Genomic DNA, 14,124 nt, shown 5'->3' with positions numbered 1-14,124 from the left:
GCTAAAATTTTAGTTTTTCAACTTTTTCTTTTTAAAAAATTTAATTAATGAGTTTTAATTACTTGAAATTCACCTTTGTTTAAATTAATAATGAAAAAAGTTCGTTTCAATCTTGGAAAACGAAATAAACCGAATAAATGAAAATGAGTAGCACGTTTTGAATTTGTAAAAAAGCAAACATGGCTTCGTTTGTTATTACACGTGTGTATGCGATTTTGGTGCTTTTAGCAAGATTCGTGTTTTTCGTGTTAATTTCTGATAAAAATACTTCGGTTTCGGTGTTTCGTGGATTTAAATTCGAATTTTATTTTCTATTTCGTGTTTTTTTATTCAAAAGTGCTTCCGTGTCACACAAGTTTCTACTTTCGGTGCTGAATACCCGTTGAATTCATCTCTGTGAAAAAGTAAACCATCAAATTTCTTACCACGTATCAAGTTGTAACTTGCAAATTTCTGTTATCAGTGACTCAATTTTATTGAAATATGTCATAATGAGTACGAAAATGACTTCTAATCTTCGATATTTATTTAGTAATGTTGTTTTTAAAGAGGTGAACTCCATTAGAACACCGTAGCCGAATCCCTCCTGCCAAAATAGCTCTGTACGAATACTTCAATGGTATAATTTCTCATGTTTATTAAAGCTCTTGTATGTTTATTTTGTCTGTAGTTGTCTGGTGAACATGGCTGGTTACTCGAATAATCCATACAGAGACCAACAGCACCACTGGAGTCAAGATGCATCGTACAATTTCGAAGTACCACCGGATCAGTTTGGACAGGAGTTGTAAGCTCATTCATTTTGTTTATCTTATACGTCACAATTTAGTTCTAATATCGTATATGTCTCGTAGAAATTTCCAAAATTTCGCTGCTGAGCAATCCCAGGGACAGTTTATGGGATCTCAGATGTACGATAGCAATCCTTACCTGAATCCGGCCAGTTCGCCAGCTTATCAGGGAAATATATTCACACCAATGGATACAGCTCCTGAGAAGTACGGTTCCGGTGGAGAATTCGATGATGAGCCGCCACTCATGGAAGGTACAGTGATACAAATCGATTACTGGCATTATAATCACCCAGCAGTGTGGATGAAGCATTCTATATATACTATAAACAATAATCTGAACATGTTTAAGTAAGTTGCAGTTGAACAATTCGTCTGCTGTTCCTTCCTCGACGAAAATTTTCGGATAAAAATCGTAATTTTTGCAAGGAGATTTATTCCGCAGGTTCATCACGATAAATCATTTTTTTAAAACGTGTTTCTTGTTACAGTTTGCTCTTTCTCGATTCTCACGAACTTGTCAAATTAGGAAAAAAATTACATTTGCGTCAAAACGAAAACGAACGCCGCTGCATTGACTCAATTTATCCAACCAACATTATCTTATCACTGCCTCACTGGAATACCGGCGAAGAAAAATTTTCCGCTTTAAAATAATAATAACGATAACGTGAAACTTTACGTGTAAATTGAGTATTTGACATGCACAGCGAGTATTACTGCTTTTTCGACCATTAACGAAATTTCTCATAACGTACATGACAGCCCGACGTCAAATATAATCGAGAAAAATGCGTCGTCTTGAATAAATAACAAGTGAACCGACCTAAAAATGTACTCTCTGTATTTTCTCATTTTTTTCCTCATTCTTAATAATGCTCACTGACGAGCCATTAAAGAAAATTGCTTATTTTCAACATGCCTGTTTGTACGTCGATTTTTTTTTCTTTCAAATTCTGGTCTTCGCTCCTCCCTCCCTCGTTTGTTTGTATTACTTTTGTTGTTCGTAATCAACTGAATTCTTTAACGTTTTCGACAAAATTCTTCTTTTAATAAATTTATAATAAAATATCCAAAAACTTGTTTAAAATTTTTTTGGTTTCTGAAAATATGTTTTTTTTTTATGGTTGAAAGAGATGATGTTGCGGTAGATGTCACTGTGCGTGTTGATTGTTGTTTGTTATCGTTGTTACTATTTGAGATTTTCTTGAATTTTCTCTTTTTTTATTTACCATGTTTTTTTACCCTGCTGCTTTCATCCACACTGCTTCGTATTAATAATTTTAGTTTGGAATTATTTTCAATTTTATTCTCGGATTGATACAGTTAGTGGGATGATAAATTATGAAAAAATGTAGAGAGCTTCTAACACCTGTAATATTTATACAAACGCAATGTTTTGAATTTATTACTCGAATAATTCAAATATCTCTCAAGTTACGATATCGTAATCTTGTATACTTAGTATACGTTGCTCAAGGAATTGCCCAAGAAAAAAAATCTCCCAAGGCGTGACAAAATTTGAATTTTATTACGGAATCAACCCATTCACGGAGCACTTTCTCTTTCGTCTTCGTGTTATATTGTAATTTTGAAACTTTAATCTGTTCGTTGTAAAATCTAACATGTTTTACTACTTAAGTTATTGCGTCGTCGTGTCGTCTCTAGGTGAATTTCTTTCCTTAGTCCTTACGTTTTACATGCGTTTATTGTACCTACCTTGTTGGTCCTGATGAAGATACGAGTCGAAGTTGTTGTTTTCAAAAATAATCTTAGGAATAACTCGTGGCATATGCGTCTAATTTTATGCCAAATGTTGTATGTACTACGTTGAAAGTTCTGTTTAAGGTTCCGAATAATTTGTCTACAGAAGTGTGGCAATTCTAATTATGCGTGTGTGAATTGGGTTGCCTACTGTGAGATTTGAACGGGTAGAGTTGTGGAGTATCGAATGTTCATGTGTATTCGACTTTATATTGTGATGTACATACATATACTTCCATGAATATTTTACAGAGGAGTAAAATTCATTGAAAAAAAAAATTGAAGAAATTATTCGAACGTGACATTACGATTTTTCATGAAAGATTAAAATTTCGCGAGGAATTCAAATATTGCCATGAAAATGTTGTTTGAGTGTTTTTGAAGAATTTTAAGTTCAAATTTGGGTCATAATTTTCGAGTTTTTCAAAAAAGCGTCATGCGATTTATCAGAATGGGTTGAAGTTTTCTTATAAATTCAATCTATTGTGATGATTTTTTTTTACTGTTTTTGATGAATTTTGGGCGCCTAATTACTTCAGGATTTTCGACTAAAAATTCAAATATTATGATAAAAATATTTTTTTGACTTTTTTGAAAAATTTTGAGCTTTAAATTGAGTCAATTTAATTTCCTGGATTTTTGACAAAGTGTCATAATGACCTATCAAAATGGGTTAAAAATTCTGGAAAAATTCAAATACATACAATTTGAGAATTTTGAAGACTTTCAAGTCCAAAATGCTGCACAATTTCCGAGGTTTTTGAATAAATATCTCTCATTTTTTTTCAAAATAAGTTGAAATTTAACAAGAAATTCAAACATTGCCACGAAAATGTTCTTTGAGTGTTTTTGAAGAATTTTATTCCCAAAATGGAGCATGATTTTCGAGATTTATAAGCGAAAGTCATTCAACCTATAAAAATGAGTTAAAATCTGGCTATAAATTTAATATTGTAATGAAAATATTTTGTTGAGTATTTTAGAAGAATTTTGACTGCAAAACGTTTCTAGATTTCAGTTTTTTTTTTGTTTTTTTTTTTAAGAAATCGAAAAATTCAAATATTGGTAACGAGAATGTTTTTTGAGACTTTTTGAAGACTTTTGAGCCTAAATTGATTCATGATTTTAAGATTTAAAATACGAGTAGGTCTAAAATTCAGCTAAAAATTCAAATATTGCCACGAAAATGTTGATTGAGTGTTTTTGAAGAATTTTTTGCCCAAAACGGAGTCGTGATTTTCGGGATTTTCAAAATATGGTCATGCAACCTATGAAAATGAGTTAAAATTTCGCTAGAAATTTAATATCGCGACAAAAAGATTTTGTTGAGATGTCTTTCTTAATTCAGCCCAATGAGTGCATTTTTCTTACTTGGTTACGTGTAACTTTTAAAATTCCTCACATGAAATTATTCGACGAGAATTTTTCTGGCAACGTAGTTTCAATCCAGCCCAGAGCGTTTAGAGCAGAAGCTCGATTCTTTAACCCTTCGTAAGAGGGTAATTAATTTAATTAACGACGGTACGATGCCTCGGTGTTGTTGATAATCGAAATACGACGAAGCGTGAATAAGACGGCGGTTGCCATTGCCGTTAAATGTATGGCGAATTTTTGCGCAGGCATAAAACCAAACAAGACGTAAGAAAATTAAAGAGGAGGCAAGTGTGCCCTACGACGACTTATAGGAATAGGGCTGCGAACCGACGAAGTATAAGAAAAATCATTGTCGAGTACGGTGTGTATATTTTAAACTAAACGAAGCGTATTAATCGAGCTAGAGAGTTGTAGGTACACTGAAATAAAAAAAGTAATAGGTATCTTGAATTTTGAAATGCTGGGTTGCTAATAAGGAGGCTCCATGAATTTTCAAAAAATCGATGGAGGCTCCAAAATGACTTGAACTCACCTTGATAGCGTGTTGAAGTTTTGTGCAGGGTTGATTTTGGATTTCCAGCTCTGTTTGGTAAAATTTTATGGAAATTTCGAGCGTTGAAAAATCTGCTGGAGGCTCAAGTAATTTCCAAAAAGTCGTTGGAGGCCCCAAAACGACTTGAAACTTACCTGCAGTCGACTTGATAACGTATTGAAATTAGTTTACAGAATGAACTTCGGCTTTCCAACTGCATGTGACGAAATTTAGGAAAATTTCAAGTTTAAAAAATCTACTGGAGGCTCCAAAAATTTTCCAAAAGTCTTTGGAGGTTCCAAAATGACTTAAACTCATCAGCAGTTGACTTGACAGCGTAACTTTCGGATTTCCAACTTCATTTGATGAGATTTTGTGAAAATTTCAAGTTTCAAAAATTTGCTGGAGGCTCCAGACCTGCTCAAAATGGCTTGAAATCGTTTCCGATCGATTTGGCAGGTCAAATATAGGGTATATCCCAAATTTCGGCTTTATAGGTCAATTTGGTAAAATTTTGATTTTTTTCTCATTTTTGGTTTGAATCTGAATTTCAAAAATTTACTAAAAATCGAAAAAAGCACCTTATAGCCCGGCATATGACAATAAGAGTAATTGCACCCTCCCGCCGATCCTCCGGGACAACTTTTTTCTTAAAGGGGACATCCTAAGAAACATTTTAAAGCAAACTTGCCCAGAAAAAAGTTGGCCTTACTTACAAAATGGCGGCCATTTTGATTGACAGGTCTGCCGAAATCGCAGACTTTGCGTTTCAACATAGTACTTGCACGAAATTTTTCAAACCTTACAAAGATAGATCGAAAGATCATGCAAAAATTTATCACCTGTCAAAATTTCAAGTGCTAAAGTGCGTTTTTAGATTTTTGGTGAATTTTTGAAAATCCAATTTAGGCCAAAAATGAGGGAAAAAATCAAAATTATACCAAATAGACCAAGAAAGCTGAAATTTGGGATATATTCTATTTTCGACATGCCAAATCGATTGGAAATAGTTTCAACCCGTTTTGAGCAGTTCTGGAGCCTCCAGCAGATTTTTGAAACTCGAAATTCTCCTAAAATTCCATTAAATTGGAGTCGTAAAGCTGAAATTTATTCTAAAAACTAATTTCAATACGCTACGAAGTACTACAGGTGAATTTCAAGTCGTTTTGGAGCTTCCAGCGACTTTTTGAAAATTCCTGAAATCTCCAGCAGATTTTTGAAACTTTAAATTTTCACAAAATTTCATCAAAATGGAGATGTAAAGCTGATATTTACTCTACACTCCAATTTTAACACCTTCCGAAGACGACTTTAGGTGGGTTCAAGTAATTTTAGGGCCTCCAGCGACCTTTTTTGAAAATTACTGGAGCCTCCAGTAGATTTTTTAAACTTGAAATTTCCCCAAAATTTCATCAAACTGAAATGGAGAGTCGAAATTCATTCTGCAAACTAATTTCAATACGCTACGAAGTTGACTGCTGATGGATTTCAAGTCGTTTTGGAGCCTCCAGCGACTTTTTGAACGGTTGTATGGCGTTTTTTTGGCAAATTAAAATTTCCGAAAAGTAGCTGGAAGCTTCAAAACCTTTTGGAACCACCATGTAGTCTGCGAAGTAAATTTCAGCTTGCCAACTCCATTTGATAAATTAATGTTGTGGGAATTTCAGGTTTCAAAAATCTATTGAAGCCTCCAGCAATTTTCAAAAAAGTCGCTGGAGGCTCTAATATAACTCGAACCCATTCAGAGGGTGTTACAATTTGGAGTGTAGAGTAAATTTCAGCTTTCCATCTCCATTTGATGAAATTTTGTGAAAATTTAAAGTTTCAAAAATCTGCTGGAGATTTCAGGAATTTTCAAAAAGTCGCTGGAAGCTCCAAAACGACTTGAAATTCACCTGTAGTACTTCGTAGCGTATTGAAATTAGTTTTTAGAATAAATTTCAGCTTTACGACTCCAATTTAATGGAATTTTTTTGGGAATTTCGAGTTTCAAAAATCTGCTGGAGGCTCCAGAACTTCTCAAAACGGTTTGAAACCGTTTCCAATCGATTTGGCATGTCGAAAATAGGGTATATCCCAAATTTCAGCTTTCTTGGTTAATTTGGTATAATTTTGATTTTTTCCCTCATTTTTGGCCTAAATTGGATTTTCAAAATTCACCAAAAATCTAAAAACGCACTTGAGCACTTGAAATTTTGACAGGTGATAAATTTTTGCATGATCTTTCGATCTACCTTTGTAAGGTTTGAAAAATTTCGAGCAAGTACTATGTTGAAACGCAAAATCTGCGATTTCGGCTGACCTGTCAATCAAAATGGCCGCCATTTTGTAAGTAAGGCCAACTTTTTTTTGGGCAAGTTTGCTTTAAAATGTTCCTTAGGATGCCCCCTTTAAGAAAAACGTTGTCCCGGAGGGTCGGCGGGGGTTGCAATTACTCTGATAAATTTCCTATTGTCATATGCCGGACTACAATAAAATTGTCCAAGTGTTCCCACCAGTTCATCTTTATGGGAAGAATTATTACAATATCATTATAAAACTATTTCAGTACTGTATAGGAATCATTTTCTTGCAGTTCTTCGTTAGTTCAGGTTCATAGGAAGAATGATTAGGTACTGCAATGCTTGGAAACTGTTGCAGTTTGCAGTTCTATAATGAAAGTACATGGGTGCTATGAATAAAAAATGAAATTATTCTTTTTTATATTGTTTAATGGTTACCATTTTATACAACTACAAATTCATTTCATTTCTTCGAGTGTTTAAACAATGTTTGAGTACCTCCTGAGGTTGGCAGCAAACAGCTAGGCGAAGAGTAAGGGCAAAGTAAAAAAAAATTGCGACGGCGTAAACTTTAAAAGATTTTAATTGAGTTTAATTACGTTGAAGGGTAAATTTAGAAGAGCTTGGCACAATTGAAGAAACTACAAGTTACTTAATGACAATACCGTGGTATAGCATAGTTTTTAACCGGTATGTGGCGGCAGCAGGCAACATGACGCACGATGGCAGCGGTGCACGGTGTGGCCTGGCAACTGGCAAGACGTCGGTACACGCAGCAATGGTAAAGCCGAGTACTTTATTTTGGCGGCGGAAAATTTGCATACGCAATTTAATTTAAACAAACCGGGTGCGAAGGCATCGCCGACCGGAGAGGAGGTACACGTTGTTGAAACAAGAAAAGCGTTTGCGAGAGCAAAGTAAAATCTAAAGGGAAGTTAAACGCGCCGTTGTGAACGGCTTTATTCAAATGAAGTAATAACCATATTAAATAATGTTTCGTAACAAAAACTCACTCACTTGCTCGCTCTTTCGTTCTCCATCTCACCATCTCTCAACTTCCTCAGAAAGCCCTGCCCATGCCCATGCCCCGGTACACGGCAACAACGTCGACGGTGGTGTATACTTTTCTACTACTATTTTTACCATCTTATATTATGTATTATGTCCTAAAAATTTACCAAGATTTCATCTCATCCTTTCGTCTGCTCGAGGAATCCGTTGTGAATAATGCGCGTATATATACATTTTGCAGTCTTTTTTCCTTCTTCATCGTGAGACCTATGCAAAAATATTTTTCATCCGTCCGGTTCGAAATAAAAAGAGAAATGGCTTTTCGCCTTTTAACAAATTCCAAACAACGGATAAACAACGGTTGACTTCGACACGACAGAAGGTACCCTTAAAATGTCGAATACATGAATATTATTCGCCTCGGCCTCGGTCTCGGCTGGTTCCAATATTTTCACAATTCTGTTTGCCTAACCATCCAAATGACGTTAAGCTCCGAAGTCTCTGTCGTTATTTAATCGCAATCCGACTATTTGAATTTTTCCCTTCGTTGTTTAGCGATGAGCTGCAGCAAACAAATAGAATATTAAGCATACTTACATAATAATATATCGAAAGATGGACTTTTCTGCACGAGTCCTAGTCTTATACATTTTTTCAGTACATGGAACAGAAATGAATCGAAAGGGAGTCCTAAAATACACCATCATGCGCAAATTTTAGCTGCTGAAATTCATTTTTGGCGAATTTTTAAAATTTCAAATTGGACTCATTTTTTATTGAAAGGTTAAAATTTGATTAAATCAGAGCAAAAGACTGACATGTTATTTATCTATTCTCTGTTTTCGACCTATCGAGTAGATTGGTGAAGGTTTCGTGACGTTCTGAAGTCTTCAGCTGAATTTCTGATTTTCCAGTTTTCGTAAACTGCCATTAATAAAATCTGAATGAAATTCGGCGTTTACCCTCTCGTGGCCATTTCAATCCATTTTCACAGATATTTTCAAAGTTTGTTGTATTGGCTCAAATTCAAAATTTTCTCCAGCAATTATTTTTGAAAAAAAAAAAAAAATAATAATAATAATAATAGTAATAAATATGTAAAAAATTCACATCTTAGCGAATGAGTCCACAAACATCTTTGAAATTTGGTTTGCATCCCAATTTCAACCTCCTAAGTCGATTAGAGGGGTAGATGTAGTTTCGAGAGGTTCTGGAATCTCCAACAGATTTTCAGATTCTCCGGTTTTCAAAAAAAAATCCATAAATTGAATCTAATTGAATTCAGTATCTACACAAACAAAATTTTGACTTCATTCGTCAACTTAGGGCTCATACTCGGTTACTTTTCAAGTAAATAAGGTACTAAATTTACTTAAAGTAACTTTTGGCTGATTTTTTCAAAATTACCTATTTTTAAGAATTTAATTTTCCCAATTCTTGGCATAACTTTTCGAGAGAGGAAAAAAGAAAAAATGTCGATGATATTTCAAAAATTACTGAAAATTGTTGCTTTTTGACAAAGAGTCTTGAAAAGGCTCCTTTTTTGTGAAAATTATCCAAAAGTTTCACTTTTTGCCTAAAATTGTGAATAAGTCTCACTTTTTTGGCCAATACCAGGGCTTAAAACCACCAAAACCAAAACCAAATAAAACCACCATAACCATTGTTTTTAATTGGTTTTAACTTTTAACCACTACCACAACCATTTCAATTTCTTTTTGTAAATTTCAAAAACAACAACAACAACAAAAAACCAATATATTTGAAAAAAATGAGAACCAATTCATTTAAAAACAACCATTTGGGAAAAAAATTTGAATTGAAACAACCAAAACCACCAAAAAGTTGTGTTCTTTGGAGAAAACCACAACCACAAGAACCATTTCAATTTTCAAATGTAACCATAACCAATAACAACCAATTCATGAAATGGTTCTTTTTGGTTTTTGCAATTTTTTTCAATTTTTCCAGACCTGTGATGGAAATTTTCTGGTTTTTTGTCTCAAATCATACTTTTAGTAGTCCTGAATTAGTTTTTCTATGAATTTATTTGAAAATCAAAATTATTTTTGATATCAAAACCACCACAACCACCAAAACCATTTGAAAATTTGAAATGGTTTTTGATGTGAAAAACCACCACTACGGAAAAAGAAACCATTATTACAGAACCAAAACCACATCCACAACTCATTAAAAAAAATTGAAACCATTTCAAAACCAGAACCAGAAAAACTTTGAAACCTAAACCTTAAAACCAATTGGAACCGTTATGGTTTGTGATTGGAAAACCAATTCAGAAACCATAACCAAAAACCATTATTTTTGAGTACTTTAAAAACCACCTACCACAACAACCAATAAAATCCAAATGGTTTTAAGCCCTGGCCAATACCTATCTACTGCTGAAAATTTCTAAAAAGCCTCGCCTTCTGCTCAAATTGCCAGAACGTCTGGTTTTTTGCCAAAAATAGTTTAAAATTTACTTTTTTTTTCAAAAACTCATTTTAAAAAAAAATTGCTCAAATGCTCAAAAGTTTGCTTTTTTATCTGTAATCACGGAATAGCGCAGCCATTTTCTAAAATCGTTGAGGTCTTGACTTTTACCAAAAATTGCCAAAAAGTATCTTTTTTCACCAAAAAATTACAAAAAGGGCTCTTTCTTCGAATAAAATTTCAAAAAAGTCTTTAAATTTTTTTTGAAGTTTAGCTATATGTCTAAAATGATTGAAAATTCTGTCTTTTTTTTTAAAAATCAAAAATACCCTTAAGTTCCCTATTTTTTTGCTAAAAATTGTCGAAAGGCCTTTTTTCCAAAAGTTAGCCAAAAATATCGTTTTTTTGTCAAAAGCTGCCAAAAATTTCCATCTTTTGCTATACAATTATCAAAATCTTGTACTATTTCAAAAGCTGCTGGAAATTCTCCCATTCTTCTAAAGAGTTTTGTTTTTTTTGCTGAAAGCATTCTCTTTTACTTCAAATGGGTTATTTTTGTTTTGATTTTAAAAAAGGTTCACTTTTTTGCCAAAAATTACCTAAAGTTCTCAATATTTTTCTAAAAACAGTCATAAACATAAAGTCTCACTTTTTTATCAAAAAGTTGAAATGTGAGTAGGTATTCTAACATTTTTGATGAAAATTGCAACCAAATGTCACTTTTTTCTACTTAATTGTTCAATAATCCTGATTTTTATGAAAATTGTTGAAATTTTGATATTTTTTTTTGTTATCTGCAGTAAAATTTATTGCTTACGTTTTGTAACTTTTTCGGTCAAGAGCTTTTTCGATTACTGAAGTCACTCTTTTTTGGAAAAGTTCGCGAACTGTTGTCACTTATTTTTTGTGTGCATGCTAATTTTCTAAAATTGCATGTTCAAGTCCATGGGTTTTTTAACCCCCCCCCCTCCCTTCATCCCACATATCCAAAAAGGGTTGATTTTCGCATTATCTGTTTAAATAGTCCCTGTTTTATTCCAAAATTGCCAAAACAAATGTCCTAAACTTGTTTTACAAGGTGTTTTTTTTTGCCAAATTTTCCTAAATCAAAGAGTGTCATTTAGAAAAGTTGTCAAAAAGTGTGATGGGGGGGGGGAGGAGAAATGTCAAAAAGTGTCAATTTCAGACAAAGCAGTCAAGAAGTGTCCATTCTTGGCACAATTTCCAAAAAAAAAGATGTCCGTATTTGTCAAAATTGTCAAAAAGGGCCCCATTTTCAGTAAACTTGTCAAAAAGGGCTAATTTTTGCTGAAATTGTCAAAAAATTCTCATTTATTTGTCAAAATTGTCAGAGACTTATAATTTTAGGCAAGTCGATGAAAAGTTGTAATGTTTTTTCGTCAAAATTCTCAGGAAGTAGTTTTTTGATGAATTAGTCAAATGCTCGTAATTTTTGCAAAAGTCTAAAAAAAACATTGATTTTTGCCTTGCCTGCAGCCTACAATGTTCTCGTTTTGTTTCAAAGTCTGCCAAACAAAAATCCTATTTTCTCACAAAATTGCTTGAAAGTTTTTTTTTGGTCAAATTTCATCTTCCTTTCAATTCTTTCATTTTTCCAGTTTTTATGGCAATTTTTTGATATTTTTGAAATCATTGAGAGCACGTTCAGAGCACTTCGTGCCTCAACGAGAAAATTTTTTCGGTCTATTAATCCTTCCTCACTATTTTGTGCTCACCAGTTTTAGTTTGGATTTTGTGTTATCATCAGAACCTTCTCAATTAACCTTGGAGACTGAAATTCGAGGTTCTCTAAAAGTGCATTTTGGTGGTTTGGGCTTTTTAACTTTTTCCAGTTTCTTTCCAGCATTAAAAAAGCGTATTTGCTTGTTTTTTTTTTTTCTACAGTTATCAATTTTGTGTCGTCTTGTTGATGAATTTTAAGCACATTTGATAAATTTTTATCAACTTTTCTTCGATATTTGAAGTCAATTTCACTAATTTTTGCCTCATTTCAAGCAGTTTTCAAAAAATTCCACTCAATTTCACGACCATCTAATTAAACTACCTTTCAAAGTATGAACTATAGAATAGAAAAAGTGAAACAGAAATGGGTAACTATAAGCCAACGGCTACTCGTAAGTCGTAATTCTATTTAGCTGGAATAATAAGCAGCGAGACCAATTTACTGGAGTACGTTACGTACATACAAGGGAGAAAAGCCAAAAAGAGCTATTCGACACCGACACCGGCCGAGGAGCACGGTTTATATAGGTAAATGAAATTATGCAACGAATATAGATTAACTGGATGTAATAAATATCAGCGAAGCATAAAGGCACGGCCGCGTCGTATATGTCGCTTTAATAATTATGATGATTTGATACATTATGACCGCAAGTGTTCCGCAGATTAAGAGATAACTGCGGTGGATATCTATATGGATTGCACATACATCGATCGAGTGGCTTAACTAGCTTTTAATTACTCTCGCAGAGTTATAGCGCGCTAACCTTTGTCGTTGGAAGGCCGCCGCGACCGCGCCGCCTCATCGAATGGGCGTGTATAATTGGAATGTATCGGATTTAATTAAAATCAGGATTGTACCTGTTTTGCATTATTATGCTTGAATTTCGTGTCGGCGCTTCCAGTTTGTACGTATTTCGCAGTTAATTAAAGATTGAATTCGAATTAATTCGTCTTTGATCCAATTATAAATGTCGACGCGTTACGAGTTTGCCTGTAAATAGTGTTTTACCTTTTACCACCCCCTCCCCTCCCCTCCCCCTCCACACACTACCCCTCTCCCGTACACATCGAGCACTCTGTGATGATGCTTTAGCTTACACTTAGAGTTAGACGATGCCGAAAGTAATGTTCCAAAGGCCAAATGCAGTTTTCCATCCTCGTACTATGTAGTTGTGTGTACGATGATGATAATGAAGCGAAATTACCTATTCTAGCACCTTTTTCGCACATATTAATATAGAGAAAAAACACCTTTTACTTGCACGAAACTTTTTAATAAAAATTGAAAAAATTAATACATATACGAGTATTCTAGCATCTGATTTTGGATTACGTTTGTCAAGTGGCCAATAAAGAGAAGTGTATGAGTATAACGATTGCGGATGGCAATAAATTTTCCAAAAGAAATCGAAAAAAATTGAGCATGTGCAAAATTGGAGACAGAATTAATTGAATACAAACATGCATATTGGATTAGATATTCCTCTCTAGAAAAAATTCAAAAGTTCCAGGCACATTAAAATCGATTATTTCCTGTCTCGAAAACATAATATGTACGTACCCTACTCTATGTAAGTATACTTATGCTTATAAATCGGAAATTGGTAATAGGTATTCGTAAATACGTTGTTTCGTGTAAAACTCGCTGATTTTACTCAAAGATGATTTTTTTTTTTTTTTTTCGTTCAACTCTGTTGTCGAGTTTCAAATTATACGGCGCGAAATAGCGTACAAATATTACATAGATGTAATTTTTGCGCAAAAGTTTTGCGGCACGGCAACTTTGTACCAAACATGATTTGTTTATTGATGAAGGCGCGAGCTGGTTGAAAATTTTTAAATTCGCGCCGCGCCGCCAAACTCGACGCCCGGCTCGTTGTGTTATTTTGTTTTTCCAACAATTACGAGGGCAAGTTTCTTTTTTGTTTAGGTGTTTGGCGCGACGCGGAGAATATTTTAAAGATATAAAGCCTCTGCTCGTTCGATCGCAAACTTGTAACTTTTTCACAACGATATGGAGATAACATTATTTGAAAAAGGTTTAATTCGTATTGTATAGAGAGAGGGTTTTTATTTTTTTTCAGGCTCATTAGGGATTGTGTTTTTTTTTTTGGGATATTTACTGGAAGATTATTTTAGCCGCTTCCCCCACCCATTCAGTGCACTCCTCGCACCCTCTGGACTCAAT

The 14,124-nt window shown here is 33.9% G+C and overlaps 1 protein-coding gene across 1 annotated transcript in view; it reads left to right on the top strand.

Moving 5' to 3' along the window:
* Window positions 1-234: 234 nt before the first annotated feature.
* LOC135847855 (protein YIPF5-like) overlaps window positions 235-14,124 on the top strand; it is a 165,272-nt gene continuing 151,382 nt past the window's right edge. The window contains exons 1-3 of the mRNA XM_065367582.1: window positions 235-404; window positions 671-787; window positions 855-1,045. Coding sequence (XP_065223654.1) covers window positions 684-787; window positions 855-1,045 — 295 coding nt within the window. The 5' untranslated portion in view covers window positions 235-404; window positions 671-683. The remainder of the gene's footprint in view (window positions 405-670; window positions 788-854; window positions 1,046-14,124) is intronic.

Source organism: Planococcus citri, chromosome 5, assembly GCF_950023065.1.
Source record: "Planococcus citri chromosome 5, ihPlaCitr1.1, whole genome shotgun sequence".
NCBI lineage: Eukaryota > Metazoa > Arthropoda > Insecta > Hemiptera > Pseudococcidae > Planococcus > Planococcus citri.
The sequence above is the reverse complement of the archived record's forward strand: the minus strand, read 5'-3'. Positions and strand labels throughout refer to the sequence as shown.